General features: G+C 32.9%; 1 protein-coding gene across 14 annotated transcripts in view; it reads right to left on the minus strand.

The window, feature by feature from the left end:
• The window catches only part of CEP290 (centrosomal protein 290), a 97,310-nt gene that overhangs the window by 17,584 nt on the left and 57,576 nt on the right, over window positions 1-22,150 (minus strand). For 13 of the 14 annotated variants that reach the window (XR_003432924.1, XM_027107131.1, XM_027107134.1 and 10 more), the window contains 15 exons: window positions 21,651-21,762; window positions 20,583-21,038; window positions 19,616-19,780; window positions 18,544-18,651; window positions 18,191-18,325; window positions 16,711-16,977; window positions 15,987-16,094; window positions 15,134-15,333; window positions 12,565-12,778; window positions 11,477-11,614; window positions 9,332-9,553; window positions 8,860-8,982; window positions 4,769-4,914; window positions 4,281-4,436; window positions 1,590-1,713 (listed from right to left, as the gene is read on the minus strand). Coding sequence is in view for 13 of the 14 variants with exons in the window: in XM_027107131.1 (XP_026962932.1) it covers window positions 1,590-1,713; window positions 4,281-4,436; window positions 4,769-4,914; window positions 8,860-8,982; window positions 9,332-9,553; window positions 11,477-11,614; window positions 12,565-12,778; window positions 15,134-15,333; window positions 15,987-16,094; window positions 16,711-16,977; window positions 18,191-18,325; window positions 18,544-18,651; window positions 19,616-19,780; window positions 20,583-21,038; window positions 21,651-21,762 (2,674 nt within the window). In the remaining variant the exon portion in view is untranslated. The remainder of the gene's footprint in view (window positions 1-1,589; window positions 1,714-4,280; window positions 4,437-4,768; window positions 4,915-8,859; window positions 8,983-9,331; window positions 9,554-11,476; window positions 11,615-12,564; window positions 12,779-15,133; window positions 15,334-15,986; window positions 16,095-16,710; window positions 16,978-18,190; window positions 18,326-18,543; window positions 18,652-19,615; window positions 19,781-20,582; window positions 21,039-21,650; window positions 21,763-22,150) is intronic. The other variant, XM_027107139.1, reaches the window with a different exon arrangement.

Genomic DNA, 22,150 nt, shown 5'->3' on the forward strand with positions numbered 1-22,150 from the left:
TTTCTCATTATAAAAAAGTATCTGTTACAAGGCAAAAAGACCATTAAAGGAACTTGCTATATATGTTAGAATGTTACACAGCATCATAACAGATTTTTACTGATATTATTCATTGTAGTGAAATTTTACTCGCAGTGAGATTTTACAGCATGCTGAAGCAGGAATTTCTAAGGCAAAACGAACTCATCTAAAGTGCCTTATTTTCGTTATTCTGTTACCTAATCTAATACTTGGTAAAATAGTGAGTACTAATGGTAATACCAATACCAATGGTAAAACAGTGAGTACTAAAATGAATCGGGAAATGTACAACCACTAAGTTTTTGTAGGAACTAGTCAAATATTAGGGTTTAAGGAGAAGTTTATTAACAATTAATATTCTTTACAAATCCTACACAATTTGTTTCCATTTGCACCATATATGTACACCACTTGCTATGAGAAAACTCAGCCAAGAGAGGAATAAAGGACTGCCATGTACTCAAACCTGGGACGCTTCATTTCTTGGCTGGACTGACACATCAGTTTCAGAGTTTGCCTGTGCATCCTCCTCAGCACACTGCCTCACTGCAGCAGTGCTTGTGGCGTAACCACAGTCCTCCCCAGCAGATTCTTCTGGATCCATGTGGTTGTTGTGACTCACATCTTCAGCTATGTGTCCCTTTTCTTTCTCATTCTTGCCTAGCTCATTCTCTTCCTTGTTTTTATATTCCTGTTTATTATTTTCACAACAGTCTTGATTAATTTTTTCAACTTTACAATCTGGTTCCTTTTCAAAATTGGAGTTAAAATCCGTCAAGGTACCATTAGTTGACCTAAATGGACTTGATTTATTATTTGGTCTTGACTCAGATTTAGTTAACTCCGTAGGATCTACAATATCTTCTGCTTTGTGTTTTTCTTCATTACTGTAACACTGTAGAATATTCCTAGGTACCTGATGATATAAGTTGTCCCTAACATCTATTCCTTTCCTATTTTTAATTCTGAGTACTGTTATGGGTTTTTTTTGGTTCCTGTGTAAATTGTTCTTTTTGTGAAAAATATTATGCCTGTATTTATTAACACTGGTAGCAAGAGGAGAAAGCGTAGCTGCATCACATAACAGATTCTGCTTGAAGCAGACGAAAGAGAAGAAACAGGAAAAGAAAAGGAAAAAAAAATAATAAAAATATACACATGAATGTTTTAAAATAAGATACAACAAATAATTCTACATTAATGAGACTTTATAAAGAAAAACGAGAAATGTATCACATATTTGAATGGAAATAATGTCATAACATACCTTCCTATTTTATCTAACTATATGTTCTTGTCACAGCAAAACTCATAACTACATTTAAAAATCTCCAGAAATCATTTGTAATGACATTTTATGCAAAGCATAAGAATCATAAGTTTACCATTATTATGTAAAAAGAATTATAGAAGTTAACATACATCATTACCTAGTAAAAATAAAAGTTGGATTTATTGCATTAATATGAATGAGAAGGATCTACTGTTTTTAGCTAGCTAAAGGTAGAAGTTGATTTCACTTTTAAACTTTAGAATACAAAAAATGAAAAGAAAAGATGTGCACTTACTGAAGGCCTAGAATATGCATCCTTTGAAAACTGTTTTTCTAAAGCATGAAGCTTTTCTTGGAGGTATTTATTTTGTAAGCGTAAATCTTCTATAACAGAATCTCGAGGAAGAGCCTGATGGGTCCTATGAACAACAATCACAGACTCTTTACTGTTCAAACTTCCAACTTTTTACTGTTTTATCATATTAAAAAATAGAAAAAAATATTTTAACACTGTATTTCTTTTAAATTCTACAAAACTTGAAAACTTTACAAAATTAAATTAAAACATGACTATATTATAAACTGATCCTCTACAGAGGATTCACGGCTGGCCTCCTTTAAACTATGAATTAAAAAGGGTATTTTGATTTTAAAAAAATATATTAATATATGTAAAGAACATGCATCTATTTTGGGGATTGTGTAAAATAGCTGAATAAAAATACCTACTATTTTTAAAACATTATATAATAATTTCATAACATCCATGCGCTTCTCAAGATGGTAAAGCATTTTATAAGGTTCTTAGTGGAGCCAGATAATAATCTATTTCTTCAATCTATACTACTCACCTGCATGGCCTACAAGGCCCTCCGCTATCTGGCACAAGCACACCTGTTCAGCACATTTGTCCAGGACTCTTCCCTTACTTCGGCAAATAGATCCACTCTTACCCACACATGAAAGATTCACTCCTGCCACTATGTCTCTGCTAGGGTTCTGCTTTCTCGGAATGTCCCTTCCACCTTTAAAATCTAGATCTGATTCATAAAATTCGGAAATTCACATTTGAACTGAGAAGACAAGTTCAATCTCTTTTATAAAGTCTTCTCCAATTACTTCAGCCTCCACAGATTCATATTAGAAAAAAAGCTATTAACGAAAATGAGTTATTTGTAGTGAGGTGGATGGACCTAGAGTCTGTCATACAGAGTGAAGTAAGTCAGAAAGAGAAAAACAAATACCGTATGCTAACACATATATATGGAATCTGAAAAAAAAAAAAAAGGTTCTGAAGAACCTAGGGGCAAGACGGGAATAAAGACACAGACCTACTAGAGAATGGACTTGAGGATATGGGGAGGGGGAAGGGTAAGCTGTGACAAAGTGAGAGAATGGCATGGACATATATACACTACCAAACGTAAAATAGATAGCTAGTGGGAAGCAGCTGCATAGCACAGGGAGATCAGCTCCATGCTTTGTGACCACCTAGAGGGGGGGGATAGGGAGGGTGGGAGGGAGGGAGATGCAAGAGGGAAGAGATATGGGAACATATGTATATGTATAACTGATTCACTTTGTTATAAAGCAGAAACTAACACATCATTGTAAAGTAATTATACTCCAATGAAGATATTAAAAAAAGCTATTAAATATCTAAAAGTATTAGAAGGTTTCAAAACTAAAATATTTTGATCCTTGAGAAAACTGCAAAGGAGAATAAAAGGATTCGGTTTTATTCTGAACATATGTTTAGACTAAGAAAAACAGGGAGGCTAGGACCAGACAGTAGCTACAAATAGATGTCAAAACAAAGAAAAATGTTTCATTTTGTTCTTCTCCATCAAGGAAAATTCTGAAGAATTTAAGAAACAATGACTTAGAAGGAAATGAGATGGAACGTAGGTTGAAAGCTCACAAGGACCTTGAAAAGTAAATATTTTACAGATTGGGACAAAACACGAGAATCTGAAATATCAGCAAACAGGTGGTAAATTTACCTTTTCCTTTCCTCTAGTATTTCCTGACCTGAACACAACACAGCTTGAAACCTGAAGATGAGCCTCAGCACAGAGGGAGAGAGCTCCACAGGCAAGGCTTAAAGGTCTAGCTCCAGTAAGGAGAAAGGGTGCTTAACAACTCTCACAGAGAGTGCAAAAATCCCTCTTATTTTTCTCTTCTATGCATTCTCTCATGTCCCAACCCTCAGGCAATTCCAAGGCAGTGGTGGCAGAGGCTGCAAGGGGAACTCACAGGAGCCAAAATTTTTAGGGAGAGGAATCTTCTTCTCCAATTGGTAGAGCTGTAATTAATAAGGTGGGAAGGCAAAGTAGTGCCCCTCCCCCTCCGCCATGTCCCCTTTCTGCCCTCCAGCTGCTGGCTTAGCTGCAGACAAGATCACAATAGCTGAAGTGCACGGCGCAACAGGGCAACAGATTTGGTTCGAAGTACCAGAAAGGGGAGCCCGAGAGAAACCAAATGTATCAGGGAGATCACAGAAGGAAAGGAGCTCAAGAAAGGAACCTTATAAAGTTGCTTATGAACTTCTGGGCTCACCCCTAAACATGAATGTATGGATCTGATCCTAATCAGAATATTAAAGAGTCTGAGAACTGAATAGAAGACAGCCCACATAGCAGACTGTCAATAGGGAGTTGCATAGGCAGAACAGAGCCAAAGAGCATTGTAAAAGCTTTGAAAATAATACCGGAACCATAGCCCACATAAAGCAGGTTAGCACATGGGGCCTGAACCTATCCAGACTTGCTAAAACAAAAATATATCTGCATCTTCCATACAATTTAACCAAGATCCAGAGTCACAGAATATAATATTCAAAAGTTCAAGAATATAATCCATATTTATGTGGCATAAAAAGAAGCAGGAATATCTCAACTCACATAGGAAAAGAATCAACAGAACGCAAGCTTAAGGTGACACACATTTATTATATCAGTTTCTATATTTCCACGTATTAGCTTACCTCATATATGATATGTCATTTTCTAGGTCAAGATTTCTCTTTTTTAATTCTTCTAACTCTTTTTCTGACTCCAATGCTCGCACTTCCATAACATGATCAACAGTCATGCCAGTTGTTTTTAGTTTCCTCTGCAAAGTAAGTTTCTCTTTATCAGCTCTGTGGGATTTAATACAGAATCATGAAAATATACCATTCACTGTTTGGCTTGTTCAATTTATTAAATTGCAGCTTCCTTATTGTAAGGCCAATATACAAAAATTGGATCATTCTGTATTTGCTATGAGCTAACTTATTTCAAAATTATAGGAAACTACACTTATAAATTGTTAAAATATATTTAATACACATTTTAAAGAAAATAAAAATTGAACTATAGATAATAAATGATAATTAAAACTAAAAAATTTTTCATATTATCAAAAAACTAACTTCCAGGTCAATTAAAGACTATACATAATTAATTAGGTTTACATTAAATTTAAACTCACTTGGCAAAAAGATCCTTCAAAGTATTCAATTGCTTTGTTAGAATACAGACTTCCCCCTCTTTCTCTTTTAACCTGTTTCGAATTCCCTCTATTTTGGTTTGCCATTTTTTACCTTCTTCCCACCTAATTACTTCTTCTTTGGCACTCTGTAAATAATAATAAAGGAGGAAGAAAATTACCAATATTGTTTTTTAGAATGATCAATTACAATTTACTAGAACAATGGTAAACCAATACTTCCTAAAGAATATGTAAACAGGTTCATTTTGCTATGTCACTTCTAGAATCTTTAGGCCTGCCAAGCTGTAAGCAAAAATGCCCTTCAGTCTAAGATTCTGTATTCTATAACTTGACAGATAAAATTCTGGGGAACAGTCTGGACTAATGCCAACACTCCTAAAGGAGTCTAATACAAATGGATGATGACTAACGTAAACTTCCAACAAAAAATGTATATGTATAAATGACCAACCCGATCTTGTCAGCCCATAGCAATCTCCTAGTATCACAACTCCTTCAAATCTTCAATGCACATTATTTCTCTTATTCAACAGATATTTACTTAGCATGAATCATGCACCAGGTACTACTCTAAGTACTAGGAATAGAAACAATGAATAAACCAGACAAAAAAGGCTTATCTTCATGGGTATTACAGTCTAGTTTATGTTGGTTGGTTGGTTGGTTGGCTGGATTAGGGGAAGGGAGCAAAATACAGACAAAGAACAAGAAAAAAAATTTTTTGAAGTATGTTAGCTGGTGATAAGTGCTTTAAAAAAAAAAAAAAGGGGAAGGAACTAGGATACTTCAGGGCTAGGTGTTATGGTTTGTTATAATTGAGATAAGGTATCCAAGGAAAGTCTATGTAATGCAGAACAGTCCCATGTACTGAAGAAATATCAAGTGTCCTACTGAACATTCATATAGTTAAAAATTCTGTTCACAATTGTCTGAGCTAAGAATTTATGTCCTTTCCACCAAGCAATTTTTTAATGGTTTTATTATGTACTGAATTTTCTAGGAATACAGCAGTCTTATAAAAGTAAAGACTACAGAAGTCATTTTGCTGAGAACTACAGAAACAACTGTTTACCATTTTGGAAATCAAATTAACAAATGGCAATGCCTTTGTGACATGTGGGGAGCCAACAGACCACATTTGTATTAGTCTGCATTTGTAGCTCTGAATTCACATCGATGTTTCCTAAAGGTGGAAGCACATGACTATTTCATTATGTTTTCTATGAAGCATTTACATGGTGAATTATGAAAAATATATTAATATGTTTATTATTTTTATAAATTATTTTCCTTCTATGTTTCTCCTTCATATTTCATTTAGGGCATTTACGGTGAAATTTTGAAATTATGCACGTAGGTAGTTTATATTAACTAAAAACTTCATTTGGAATAGTAAAGGGGACATTATGAAACACTGTATTTACTATAAAAGAGAATGTTGGGGCTGAAAGGATTAAAAGCCACAGTTTAAAGTCAAATACCCAACTAAGATAAGTAGCCCTATCAAAACGATCTTCTCCCATACTGGCCAATTTTTTACCTTATTTATCTAGTTCAGCTAACATGTATCCTTTAAAAAAATGTAAAAAACTTCAGTAAGTGTTTGATAGTTATTAACTTCTATTTTTTCTAAAATACATACAAGGAATTTTGTGTATTTCCAGAAATGTAAGTATTAGTTGAGGGCAAAAGGTATATGTAAACAATTCTGCAGCATGGTGTATTCTGTAGAGATTGGGCAGTTCTATCCCATCTGATATTATTCTCTGAAGTAGGAGTGAAGTAGGGAAACAAGACTGAAGTAATTTAAAAATAAACAGAAAAACAACAAAGGCAAATGTCACCAACGGTCTGATCTTGACTGGGGGAGAAAAGAGGAGAAGAGAGGACGAGAAGTTCTCTTTTTGTATTTTCTGTACCAATAGCTTCTTATCATAAATTTCAGGATAATGTTATTGCATTTTAAAATTTTCATTCATCCAACGAATACTGAACATCTACTACATGACAGGGACTGTTCCCGTGGCTGAGGATACAAAAATAAACAAAACCAGCAAAGTTCCTGCCATCAAAGTTAACAGTCCAAAAGATGAACACATGGATAAGTAAATTTCTAGTATGTCAGATAGTAATAAATGCTACAGAGACAAGCAGAGAAGTGTAAGAAACACAGGAATGCAAGGACTGGGGGTGGGTTTTGTTACCTTATATAGATAGGCCTCAAACATTGTTTCTTTTTTAAATTAATTAATTAATTTTTAAATTAATTAATTAATTTTTAAATTAATTAGTTTATTTTTGGCTGCGTTGGGTCTTCGTTGCTGCGTGCGAGCTTTCTCTAGCTGTGGTGAGCAGGGGCTACTCTTCGTTGCACTGTGTGGGTTTCTCATTGCAGTGGCTTTTCTTGTTGCGGAGCACGGGCTCTAGGTGCGCAGGTTTCAGTAGTTGTGGCACGCAGGCTCTAGAGCACAGCCTCAGTAGTTGTGGCGCACAGGCTTAGTTGCTCCATGGCATGTGGGATCTTTGCGGACCAGAGCTCGAACCCGTGTCTCCTGCATTGGCAGGTGGATTCTTTAACCACTGCGTAACCAGGGAAGCCCCTCAAACATTGTTTACAGAGAAAAAGGTGTTGAAATTTCAATATGAAACCATGTTTTGAGTAAAAAAAAAATTAGAAATGACCAGTGCTGTGGAATCCGAAAGAATAGTCTCATCAAATTCCTGAATATAGATTGTAATGTTATTGTAGCTCTCTGTGTTCTCATTCTTTTTCTAATATCATACCCTGGTATAGACTTGATGGCTTACAAAGACTTTCATATATTATTTCATTTCATGTCAAAATAATCTTGAGAAGCTGGAATTACAAATAGTATTATTTCTATTTTAAGGAGAAATAAACTGAAGCACAGAAGTTAGAGGTCTAGGCAAAGCCACAAGGCTACTGAGGTATTTTGATAGGAATCAGGTTAGGAACTAGTACCCAAGGATTAGACTTATGGCCAAGTAGGGAGGCAGCAAAGAAAGCAATCCTGAAGAGTAAGGACATTTTGACCTTGCAGTTTTCACCAGCAAAGCTTCTGACAAGTATGTTGTGGTTCCATGTATATAAATGCAAACATTTAGATCAAAATTATACTGACAATGATAAATTTTCATAAGGAAAATGTTTTTCTAGAATATACCCTACTAAAACATTTTAATCCCATTACCTATTTTCTATTCAGTGCCATTAAATATACTTAATTTTCTTTCATGTTATTGAAATTATCTTATAGATATGAATATTTTCTGGGTAAACGTTACAATAAAAATTCTTCCTAACTATGGCTCCTCCACTGAGATTTTCTTCAGGGGCAAACATTACTACTAACACCAATATTTCCAAGGTCACTTTTGATCTTTTCAATGCTACTTATATCTTGTCTCCAGTTTATTATTTACAACATATTTAATTATGTGGATTTTAGCCAGTTTTAGTTTTTCCTTGGATTATGTCTATCAGTAATTTTTATTACAAAATAGCTTACTAGTTAACTTGTAAGAAAATTTTCAGCTATTTTTCTCACATTACAGAGTCAATTTATGAGTGGGTTGGTTATTGATTATTACTGCAAATATTGAATATACTCCAAGTCACTTTGTTTACCCTGAAATAATAGTCCAGTTCATTGAAGGATTAAAAAGGACACATGTGGGTCAAGATAGTAGAATAAAAATGCCCAGCTTTCTTTCCCAAAGGTCTATATAAACCAATCTATATAAACAATTATATTGAGAAAAGTGATAAATACAGCTGAGTATGTATGGTATGAAGGGATTTGGGATGTACTGTAACGTCAGGAAGATGATATAGTAATTTCTGAATAAGAGTTACATTATTGGTGTCTCTTCAAGCAGACCTGTAAATTCCTAAAGGACTGAAACTTGTCTTAAACTTCTCTATGTTATCCAGTACCATTTATGGTATATGTATCAGGTCCTCAGATCAATGAATTATCTGTTCTTCAATTACATATTTAACTAAGTCTATCACTACCTTAAACATATCAGTACATTTCTTCACATACCTTTTCTTTCATAGGTTTTATTTCTACCTCATCCACCTTTTTTTCCAGTTGGCTTTCTAGCTTTTTAATTTTCTTTTGGAGTTCTTCAATTAAACTTTGTTTGTTATCTATCAGAGCTTTGCCCTGAAAAATAAGATGTATTTTTACATTTTACAAATAAAAAAGTATCAAACAAAATACACAACAAATACTCCAGTTGTAGAAACTTTCTGAGACTACAGCTAACCATGCTTTCTAAACGACACTATTGATATTTAAGAATAACATAGTAGCTACTTCTGTATTTTAATAAGATATGCTACCCTGAAACTACAAATACAGTAAAGGTCACTGAGAGAATTAGCAACTACATTAATCAAAGTGATTTGAAAGCTAGTTTCAGCAAATATTATAGACAGAATTAAAAAGTGGGAATAAACTACTACCTGTATATTATAAATCAAAACATTATCACAATTAAATATAAAATTACCTGTAATCCACTGGTTAATCTTTTAATTTGCCTTTTCAGTTCATCATTCTCTTGATCAATTCCATCTTTCTCTCTAAGCATTTTATTATAGGCTTTTTGGTTTTTTTGTAGTTCACTGGTTAGGTCATTCAAATTATCAGTTAGTAAGTTCTCTCTGTTTTTACTTGTTTTAAGAGCTTCTTTAAGTTTTAAAATTTTTTCACATAAATCTTCAACTTGTGACTAATACAAGATAAAGAAAGGTTTAATTCATGAATCTTCAGCAAGTATCAATGATAAAAGCAACAATAATAGAGAAAGTACACCATTAATACTTACTAAAAAGAAAGTTTCAGTCTAAATTTTTAAGCACATACATGCAAAAAAAACCACCACAAACTACATAAATTTTTCTAGCTTCATTTCAAATGAACCAAGTTTACTTTGAGGGGAAAAAAAAAACAAAACATGAAGAAGCTGTCTAAAGCAATTCATCTTTAACAAACACCTAGAACCAAAATTTTATCATATAAGCAAATGTTTCATTATGGCTGAATTAATTTACTAGAAAAACAAGTACATATCAATGTACACAGCAATTTCTTTTTTGAACACTGAAGCATAAGAGTAGTATAAAACAAAATCTTTTACTCTAAGTAGTTTCTAATCCACTTTGTAAAGACAAGACATAAAAGGGTAGCTCACAATATTAGACAGTATATATAAGCCACTGGAAAGGAGTTCTTAGCTGTCCCATATAGTAACATTGATGGGAATACTGGTACTTATTATATGTCTTGTTGAATAAATTATTACAGGCCAAAAGGGATTACCAATAGCACTAATAGGAAACTAGTAGTATTATAGTGCAGTTACGAGACAAACAAACTCTCCTGGAGAGTCAAAAAAGGCTTCAAGAAAAATGACTGGAAGAATGTAAAGAATTCAGAGAAGAAATTTCAGGCAAAGAGAAAGGTACTGAAGAAGACATCATCAAAGGGCTATACCTATTTATAAATTTATTACTGAATGGATTTTTACTGTCAACTATGCTAATAATCTTGATAGGCACAAGAGATTTTAAAAATCTGACTAAAATCCAGTCCTTACATGGTTTAATGGCAATGAAGGGTATATGGTTTAATGGCGATGAAGGGTATATACAAATAAACCAAGAGCAAATAAAAATTACAAACAAAACATATACAAAGTAGACTTTTCATTTTACTCAAAATATACTATATGAAACTTTATGTGAAGAAATTTGAAAATCATCATTAAATGTATATGTTTTGGAGAAAAAATTTTATACAGTTCCAAACATAACAATTGGGTAAGAAAATAATAAAATACATTGTCAAAAAATAATAAATAACTTCAAAAAAAGGCTTTAAAGTTAGGCAGCTCTGTAGATTAAATGTCAAGGACCACATGATTTCCATAAACTATTTCAGGGGCTAAAAAGGGAAAGCTAACTAACTCATATTATGAACTTAGCAAAAACTAAATGGAAAATTCTGAAAAGGCAAAAGAAATAAAACAAAGGAATCTGTACACCTATCTTGCTTATCAATATAGAATTTAAAATCCTAAGAAAAATATTTCTTAAATTTAATTCTGTTAGGAGAAATAGCTTATAATGGCCTATCCTTTGCTAATCCCCAAGATGCTATTCAGTGAGTACAATAAACATGCTTAGTGTTCAAAACTGTGTGTAGGATTTCCCTGGTGGCGCAGTGGTTAAGAATCTGCCTGCCAATGCAGGGGACACAGGTTCGATCCCTGGTCTGGGAAGATCGCACATGCCACAGAGCAACAAAGCCCGTGAGCCACAACTACTGAAGCCCTTGCGCCTAGAGCCCATGCTCCACAAGAGAAGTCACTGCAATGAGAAGTCTGCGCACTGCAATGAAGAGTGGCCCCTGCTCACTGCAACTAGAGAAAGCCTGCCCACAGCAATGAAAACCCAAGCAGTCAAAAATAAATAAATAAAATAAATGAATTTATTTTAAAAAACCCCAACTGTGTGAACATGTGTATATCCACCAATAATTCATTAGAATAAATTCCCTATTCATTATTAAAATTACTATATATCCAAGTGGATTCTCTTCCAATGGGAATTAGCAGGAATTCTGTTATATTAACGCACATGTCGATACGCACCTTTAGCTCTTTAGTATGTTGATCAACAATCTGTTGAACATTGAGATTTGCCTCTTTCTGAGAAGTCGTGGAAATAATACGTTCTTCAGCTGCTGCTGTCATTTCTGCCCGAAGTTCCAAAAGTGCCCGACTAAGGGCCTAAAAGTTACAACATACGTAATATTTTTAAAAAATTGGTATTTCATATAAGCAATACAAAATATACATAAGCTTTATTACTTTAAACTGTTTTCCTAAAATACCATGTGTTTAATCAAACAGAATTCACAAACTAACAACCCAACTTTTTCAAATGAATTTCCTTTAGTAAGTGAATTCAATTCTTTCCAAATTGAGTGTGAATTCAAAATCTTGATAATAATAATTGTGAGAACCCAGCATCGAATCAAGCAATCTGTACTACAAAACCCAGGCATGTTTTGTTTTCAAACTTCCAAGTTGAAATATTTATTTAAATTACTCACTTAATACATACTTCCATGTGAAATTAATTGAATGTAAGTAGACAAGGAAAGTTACAAGATTAGAAGACTTAAAATTTGCCAATAAATTTCATGAGCTAGCACAGAAAAACAGCAGCACCTTCTAAAACAGTTAAGTATATAAAATGAGATAAATAAAAAAACTAATAAATCTGTTAATCCACTGACCAACTCCTTTTCATAACACTATCTCTGCGATCTCCTTCTTTAATCTTTCCTCCTCTTATCCTAACTCCCTCTTAATTCCCAAAGTTACTTAAAATTTTTCAATTATTCAAATTATTCAAAATAGCCTCAGTAACATACAATCCTTATAGGAAAGGAGAGAAAATAAATAATGTAATGAAGATTTCCCTTTATTTCCTACAGCTAACCCACAGATCAGGTTGAAAACATAAAAAGATAAATTAGACTATATCTGAACTTAAAAACAACACCTATCTATAAAGTTATTTAAAAGAATTATAAAAACCCAACCCTGCTAAAGATAAGGCTTATACTTTTTATTACGAGAGAGATACATGCTATCATCTTCTACAAATCTTTTGTAAAAGCAATCTACCACATGTTTTTCTTAAATATTGATAATTTTTTATTGTTACTTACTTTTTGTTGTTTCTCTTTCAGGGCTAATTGGCTCTTCAGCCTTTCTACTAGATTCCTCATTGTAGTTGTTGGAGCTCTTGAATTTGCTTCTTTTTGAGCCTGAAGTTCAGATTTTAAACTCTGCGACTCTTTTTGTGACTGGGCCAGAAGACACCTCAAATCCTCTACCTGTGCTTTTATTTGTTTCACTTCATCTGCATGATTTTCTTGGAGCCTAATATAAAGCAAACATATGTACTTAATAGAGTAGTTGCTGCAATTAACAATTTGATTGACACAAATTTTACAAAGAACAAATGTTTGGTCCTCAGCATCCTTAAAATCTAAGATTTGATCCAAATCCAAAAGATGAACAATTCTTTATTCTACTTAACAACTCTTAAACTTAACATAAAATAGAGTTTTTTCTTCCAGTTTCTACTATTTTTTGCAGCAATTGCATCAAGTAATTTGTGGCTCTAGATGAAATAATATAGAGAATGAACAAAATAACACTTTAAATATTATGGTTCCTGCGAGATGTGACTGCTTCCTTTGTATCAGGGATTTCTCAACCATGGCACTATTGACATTTCTGACTGGATAATTCTTTATTGGGGCGGGGGTTATACTGTCCTATGCATTTTATTTTATTTTATTTTTTGCGGTACACGGGCCTCTCACTGTTGTGGCCTCTCCCGTTGCGGAGCACAGGCTCTGGACGCGCAGACTCAGTGGCCATGGCTCACAGGCCCAGCCGCTCCGCGGCATGTGGGATCTTCACGGACTGGGGCACGAACCTGTGTCCCCTGCATCGGCAGGCGGACTCTCAACCACTGCGCCACCAGGGAAGCCCTGTCCTATGCATTTTAAAACATATTTAGCAGCATTCCTTGCTTCTACCAACCAGATGCCAGTAGTACCTCCTAGTTGTTCATCAAAAATGTCTACAGACAATAACAAATGTCCCTGGAGCGGGGAGAGGAGAGCAAAATTACTTCCGCTTGAGAACCACTGCCCTACAACAACATGTTACAAAGACAAAATATAAACCTTCACAGAAATCACATGTATTATGGTTCTAAAGTCACTAGTATTGTATCTATAACTCTATCTATGGCTGTATACTATATAGAAGTAGATACTATCAAAAGACTTAGTTAATTCAATTAATCCTACTGCTCAGTCAGTATTAATTACCCTTATAAACTGAATTATATCCAGTTCACTGTGCTTATATAGACACTACATTAATAAGGTCACCAATATGGAGATTCAAATGATTAAACTTTGATCAGTGAGAGGAAGGTCTGTTAAACCACGAACAGGTATTAAACACTCTGAGACTTGTTGCTTACAGCAAAAACTTAAGTCACTTTAAATAATCATCAAAGTGTAAAAATACAAGGTTTCACTAAAAAAATGACAAAGAACTATAATTTCTTAAGACACATTAAAATATGTATGCCAATGTGCACACAGAGAATAGAAGTATAATTTTAGGCTAAAATGACATGGTAAGGTACAAAACAACAACTTCAAGTATTTCATGTGGCAAAAAATTATATATACAAGGTAATGTCAAAAAAATGATTATTTTCTACATCCAGGAATTACATTCAAAATGCAAGAAATTTTATGCTCTAAAATATGACAGAAACTTACTATATCAAAAATAGCATCTCATGTATAAAATTTAACAGAATGGGGAATATTAGATTGAAAATATACCATATGCTGTTGCTAATTCTCTTTTCTCTTAGAGAATAACTTATTTAAAGTAGCAGCTTCTTAAGCACAAATAGTGTTAGTTTTGTCAGAAGCATCTTGGATAAATGAAAAAAGAAGCAAAGGTTCTAATAAGGGCTTCAGAGATGGAATGGAATTATAAGTTAAGTAGTTAGCTTTCTTATTTTTTTCAGATACGAAACTGACCCTCAGAGAGATAGTTCTACAATGATTACAAAATACCTAAATATAAACCTATTTTAGTTTTAAAATACACATTCTGATAAATGGTTGAACAATGTTTAGAATCTCTAATATAGAGAATGCTGTGAGCCCTCTACCGTCACTGTGGTTAATAAAAAAGATTGGTTAATTTTTCATTCAACAAATATTTGAGCCTTTAATGTATGCCAGAAACTGTTATAGGTATGTAAATAAAAGTTTTATATTTATATGTTACTTTACAATTTTCAAATTACTTCCACATACATCATCATTTGGCCTTTATATAACCACCTTGAAAGAGCCAGGGTAAGTACTGTCATTTCACTTTTTAGATAATAAAATGGAAATTTAAAAAGGTTAAAGATGAGATTCTATGTAAGAATCTGAGTTGGCTCTTGAGTCAGACTGACTAGATTCAAATCGTGGCTTTCCCATCTTCTCCTAGGCATGTAACTGAGGCTTCCTACAGCCTAGTTTCCTAACTGCAAAATGGAGTGAATATGCTATGTCACAAGTAGTATAAAATGAGATAATATATTCAACATTTTTAGAACAGTGCATGACATAACAAATGCTTACATTTATCTTTATTATATCATTATTCCCATTTGCCAATATCTACATTTCTAAGACTTACCGTAATTTGATATTTTCAAACTCTTTGACTTTTAATTCAGTGACTTCTCTTTGTCTCTCTAAATCCTGAGATACATTTTTTAGTTTGATCACAAGTGAGGAGAGAGAGTCATCTTGTTCTGCTACTCTCTGTTCCATCTCAGCCAAATGAATAAAATGCTTGTTGGTAGGAACTGGAGTAGGAGACTGTTTTATTAAATCCTATGAAATATGGTTGGTTATATTAGCCATGAGCAGGTACAATGCAATGCCATACTTACTCCATAATTTTAACTTGGTTCCTTAAATGATCAAAATATAATATCAAATCTAAAATGTAATGATTTAATAGGTAATGAAGGCTTAAAGAAGATAGGAAATATAGATCTTATTCTTTGTATTCCCAGTATATGGCAAAGTGCCTACATGTAGTGGGGGATCAATAAATAAATGTTGATTGAATTAATGAGTTAAGGCTTGAGGAAGCTAAGGTTTGCTTAAGGTCATTTCGCACATATAGAATACAATGATCAAAAGAGGCAAGAATGAACTGAATTCAGAACATGGAAAGCAGTTAGACACAGGTAAACTTAATGTGCAGATTTGAAAAGAAAGATTGAGGTCAGATCATGGAAGGCTTTGAGTACGTGGCTAAGAAACATAAACATGATTTTGTAGGCAGCAGTAAGCTACTAACAAATGTCGGTTTAGGGAAAAAAATGATTACAGCTGTGTCTTCAGAAGATTATTCTGGCAAAAAAAAAAAAAGGTAGGATGGCTTCTAGTCCAAAAAAAAAAAAAAAGGGAGAGCTAAATTTTCAATTGCATGGTCTCAAAAATCAATAAAGAATAGAACAAAGTTCTTAGAATCTTACCCAAGTTGCTTCTTTGAATTTACTGAGTGAACTATCAGCCTGTAGTTCTAATTTATGATGAAGAATATGAAGTTCCTCTTCATGTTTCTTAACAATTTCTCTTTGTTCCTGTTTTACAAGAAATCAAAACTATATCTTATATTATGATTCAAATAAATTCACATTCTAAAGGTCTTAAATATTTTCTTATCTTTACCTTCTAAAATCCTTATGAGATAGGGAAGGAACAACATCTGCATGTATTTATTTATACCTGTATACATTTCCCCTAGCACATGTTCAAACTGACAAGCCCAGCCTTAGAGAATAATTTATTATTAATATTAGAATAATATGTATCCATCAGCTTTTAACTTGTTTCTAGCAAATTTTTAAATGTCAGATTTTTTTCCCCTCCAAGTTCTAGCAAATTTGATTTCCACTGATACCTGTGACAGATTTCATTCTAACTTACTGCCTCAGTCTTTACCTATTAACTCAAATGATATTTTTCAAAATCACATAGTTTCACCATGAAAGCCTAATTTAGCAATTTAGTCGGTCCATAACACAACTGCCAGTTTTACTGACAGATCTGTAATCCAATCGCGTGAAAGTAACAATACCTGAATAGAATCATTTGAAAACAAGAAATGAAATACCACTTCAGGGCAGAACAGTATTTGGCATTTGTCTAAAAAACATCATAATAAATAAAAGAGCATAACATAATATAATAAAATACCTCTCTGGCTTTTTCTAGAAGATGTTGATACTTCTTTAACACTTCTTCCTTTTGATTTAACCTTGCTTGCATGTTTGCAATGGTCTGATGAGCAAGTTTCAATGTGTGATGAGATTTTGGTTCCACCTCTTTTCTTCCTAGCTCAGCTATAAGCTTTTCTCGTTCTGCAGTGGCAGGCAATCGAAGCCTCAGTTCATTAATTACTTTGTCTCTTGACAGAATATTTTCCTCTGCTAACCGTAAAGCAGATTCTTTTTTTTTTAGCTTCTGCAATGATCAAATCATAAAAAAATACATTTTTCTTTTAAAAATGCTTCATCTGAATTTTAGTGAGATTAGCTATAAGCAAGGAAAGGAGTTTCATTTTATTTTTCACATCATACTTATAATAGCCAAATGATACTTAATAAGGTTAATCGACTGTATTTCTATGTGACAGCAGTTATCTACATGTATATTTTACTTATTTGTAAGATTATCACATGTGTTAGAAATTTCACTGTTATGATGAAAATGAAATTTACTTACAGTACTTTATTTAGGTCTTATAGATTTAGAACTAGAAATGTGTGGTGGTGATAGATTTAGAAAGAAAATGTAATAAACCATTCTTTTTATTTTGGTCCACTGACTATTAAAGCACTAGAAGAGTAACCTATAAAGTCAACAAAGTATAAAAATTGGAATTTTAGTGGCCTGAGTCAATGGGTCACTATTATAAAATCTGCAGCTTATCAAAACAAAACAGAAGAAAGTGTGTTCTCCTCAACAGAATTAAGGCAGGTATTTAAATTCTAGTAACTCAGCGGCAATACACATAAACAACAAATTTACAATTACAGAAGACAATCTAAGTTTCCTCAGTTGGTTTAAAAGTGCACAATTTAAAAAATTATTTAAAATGTATTTACAGTTAATATGATTTTCATTTTAGTTGACATCTAAACATACTCGGTTTATACTATTTTCTGTAGAATTTAATAAAGAAGACAGATCTAATCATCTATTAACCAAATTTAAGACCTAGATTAAACTAAGAAATAATTTCTAATTTACCTTCAAGCCCTTTAACTATCTACAAAAAGGAATAAACTGAAAATTGATTCAGAGTATAAAACATGCACTTCAAAATAAAACATAAAAATAAACAAGGATGAAAACAATTCTTGATCATAGAGAGGAAAGAAATATATTGCTCATAAAGCTATAGTCAAATGCTCTTTTTGTTTCCTTTCACGCTAGCAACTGAAGAACATGCCCAAAAGTGGCAAATAATGATTAAAAGGAGAGTAATTTCAAATTAGCCATATCTGCTGTTTTTTATCAGCTACTAGAAACATTATAGGAGAATAAAAAAGGAGAACAGAATAAGCAACAGATTCATCATTTTATGCTTCATCCTCATTTAAAAATATTACTTAGAAAATGCCACAAGCATACCTAATAATGCACTAATCAAAATGCAAATTCTTCTAATTACCTCTTCTAGTGATTTGCACGTTGCCTGTGTTTCTAGGATTATTCGAATATTCTCCTTAATTTTTCTTAGAGCAATCTCAAGTTGATTTGGAAGGGGCAAACTAGGGTCTGGCATTGATCCTGTAGCCTCTTCAAACTATTGAGAAATAGAATTTTTTAAAAAAGCAGTTGCAGCATTGAGAAGAACAATATTCATTTTTACAACTATATGACATGACATGGTTAAACTCCACTTACAGTTGAAACATAAAAAGATACCATCAATTAAAATTCCATCCGACCTTAGAAAATATTTCTATTTGTTAACATTATAGGCCGTGCTACAGAGTAGCAAACAAGACTAATCATTCATACCTTTTGTGCTGCATTTAGTATTTCATTTTGCTGACGGTCAAAAACATCTAGTTGACGTTCTAGCTCAACTTCTCTCTGATCCCAGGCCATTTGTCTTTCTTCGTGAAACTGAAAAAGACAGTTTGGGTCAGACACACACAGAGATACTCACCAGGAATTTTTACACACATTTTTCTTATTTAATCCTCACAACAACCCTTTGAGGTCACTATTATTTTCATTTTATGGAAAAAGGAAGTAAATTCAGAGATGAAGTGATTTGCCTAAGATCACAGAGACAGGCAGATATGGAGTCAGGATTTCAATCCATCCATATACCCATCCATCCATTCATCCAAAACATGTTTAATGACACATTCTGTGTGGCAAGCACTATTCAAGACAAGGAGAACGCAGCAGTGAACAAAACCAAGTACCTTTCACTACAGAACTTATACACTAGTGAGGTGGAGATAGTCAATAAACAAGTAAGTATGTAATATGTCAGAGGGTGATGAGTGCTATGGAGTAAAATGAAACTAGGTAATCCCTGTTCAGGGAATCTTGATGATAAGATTTACTGTTGTAGACTGAGTGGCTAGTGAAGGCCTCACTGATGAGGTAAGACATTTGAGCTAAGACCAGAAGGCAATGAAAGCATTATCAATACTGTTATCTGGGGTAAGAACAATCTAAGCAGAAGGAACAACAGAATTTCTGAAGCAAGGAAGCATATGCTTAGTGAATATCATCTGCCTCCAAAGCCTTTGTGCTTTATTCTACACCAAGCTGCCTTCTCCTATTCCATCAGTGAGAGCCAGTAGAAACTTGTAACCATGAAAAGTCAAATAACTAATATTGAAAAAAAAATTAACTTACCAAATAAGTTTGCTTATGAATTATTCCTTTTAAGACTATTAATGCAACTAAATGAATATGTATTTTTAGAATAGTTTAAAAAATAAGAAACAGAATATTTTATAACAATAATAATGGGAGCTATACTCAATTAGGAAAATAATGTAATCACCCATGCAATGTTGTTATGTTAAAAATCTTAGCAACAAATACGAAAGTAAATATAAAATGAAACCTTATTCTGCTGCACAATATCTTCCTCCAGACTACTGATTGTATGCTCATATTCAGAAATTATATTATTCAAATATTTTATTTCTTCTTTATCTTTGACTAATTCTCGACTGAGTTTAAGCTCTTGAAGACGGAGTTCTTCTATCTTCGTATGCCAAATGATTACCTGAAGATTTACAAATTATACATACAAATGTAAATACTATATAAACAAATATTTCTCCACTGATCTTAATGATTTTAATTCAAATTAATGGACATTCTATAACAAAATAAGATATAAGATTATCCTTGGTTGTTCCACAAGGAAAAGTTTATTTAGAATTTCCAGACTTTTCTAATATGTGGGATCTTAACATAAAACATTTTTCAAATGATGTTGGAATGGATATCACTAACATTCACTTCCATTTATTCATTTACTTTCATATATTTACTGGGTCCTTAGTGTATGTATGTAATTGCAACATTCATTTTACTTTCATAAATAAAAATCCTAAATGTTTCTAGCCTAGAGAATAAAATTTAATTTCAAAATAATTATTTTTCGTTTAATTCCTTCCAAATGAGGGCAAAAACAAATTTATATTAAAAAATAAATGTGGGCCTACTACTTGTAAATAATTTTAAACATAATAATTATGAAGAGTAGAATTCAACTAACCACTACAATGTTTAAGAAAAATTATAATTAGTATTTAATTAATATATAAACTTTCCTAGAGTGTTTAAAATTCTTTGATATTATACAATCTAAGCATTTCTATTGAAACCATGGCTTAGAGGAGTCTCATTTTATTTATAAAAAGATATCCAAATAGCCCAAACTCCTAATTTATAAAACCTGAATTAATAAATTATACACGGAATTTTGTTCATATATTAAGCATTATTCACATAGGCACATATTAACTCAAAGTTATTACATAACTCTTTTGAAAATACTGAACTTAAAATCAATGTTTTACCTTTTGGGCTCCCCTGGCATCCTTTAAAGTGCTTATTAACTCTTCCAGCCCCTTTAACTTTAATTCCATCTCCAGTGTTTTGTTCTTCATATTTCTATGTTCTTGTTGAGAATTTTTCATTTCTTGCATTATCTTCAGTTTGTCGTTTTGTAACTGAATCATTGTTTTAGAGAACGTTTCCTGCTGTGCCAAGGGTAAAGCTCCACTAAATTGCCGTCGTAGAGACTGAATTGTTTGGCGCAGATGTGTTGCTCTGTTTCTCCCCTCCAAACGGGCAGAATAGAGAGCTTGTTCTTTTTCATCAAGTTTCTGCTCTAAGCGCAAATTATGGGCCTCCATCTTCTGCAGCTTAGACGTAACCGACTCCAACTTACCAAGAGCGGTAGCCTCACTAACTTGAAGAGAGACAACGTGTTGGTGCAGCTTGGCAATTAGTGCCTTTTCATCAGACTGTGCCTAATATAAAAAATATATGTTTGTAGGAAGTTTCAAGTTTTCCCAATGAAACTTATCATGGTTTTAAAATCACAATTTACTAAATAAAATTTAAAACAGGGTGCTACATGAGATCCTACAAAAATCTAACCTTGTTTTAATTGCAAAAGTGTAGAAAACTAGAATCAAACTTATTTAAAATCTAAATCTGGCATCTAACAGTTGGAATATTACTGTTTTTTTGAAAACTTCCATATATTAATAACAGTATTGATAATAATACTAATGCAGACAATGTGGGGTTTTTTAATCCTAAAAGAACTTATAATGTGAGAATATGTGAAAAACTATATATAAATACAAGAGAAAATATTGTTATGAAAGACATGTTTCTCCTCACTGTCTGGGCTTTGGTCAGCAGCCAGCACAATGCATCTGTAAGCATTTAAATGCTTTTCTGTGTTATGAATGGCATTTCAAATTAACGAGTTTTTCTAATCAACTTACAACTAACAAAAATAGGAGCCTCTATCTGATATATCCTCTGATTAAAACTACAAAATCATCCCAATATCTAATGTAAATTTAGGAAAAAGAAAAGAATCTATATATAAGAGTTAATACTGCACATACCTGATAGTCTAACAGCTGCATTCTGATGGACTCTACTTCCTTTTCCCTGGACTGTTGTTGTGCATTCAAAATTTCAACTTGCCTTTTGGCAATGTCAGAAATCTCTTTTAGTCTAGGAAGTGATAAGATACTTCAGATACAACTGGGTACGTTTTCTAAGTAAATAAATATTAAAATTTCAAATTTCTAGACCCCTGGAAAAGCCATTAGTTTGCAGCATCTCTTCTTTGTATGAAATACTAAAGTTTCCTGAACTGTTTCATGAAACATAATTCCATGAGGAGTTAACAAATGTTCTGTAAAAAATACTCCATTCCCAACATTCCTCTCCCTTGAAGACTCATATACATATCATATCAAATGCTCTGAGAAGTTCTAGAGTAAAAAATTATTTCAACCTGTACATTTTTTGCATTTTCCAAATGTATATGGTCAAAGAACTCCTCTCTCACACTTTTTTTCATGAGATGCTTATTATCATGGTTTGGTATAGACGGAAT

This window comes from Aethalodelphis obliquidens, unplaced genomic scaffold (assembly GCF_003676395.1).
Source record: "Aethalodelphis obliquidens isolate GAN/ISIS:26980383/991018 unplaced genomic scaffold, ASM367639v1 scaffold8, whole genome shotgun sequence".
Taxonomy (NCBI): domain Eukaryota; kingdom Metazoa; phylum Chordata; class Mammalia; order Artiodactyla; family Delphinidae; genus Aethalodelphis; species Aethalodelphis obliquidens.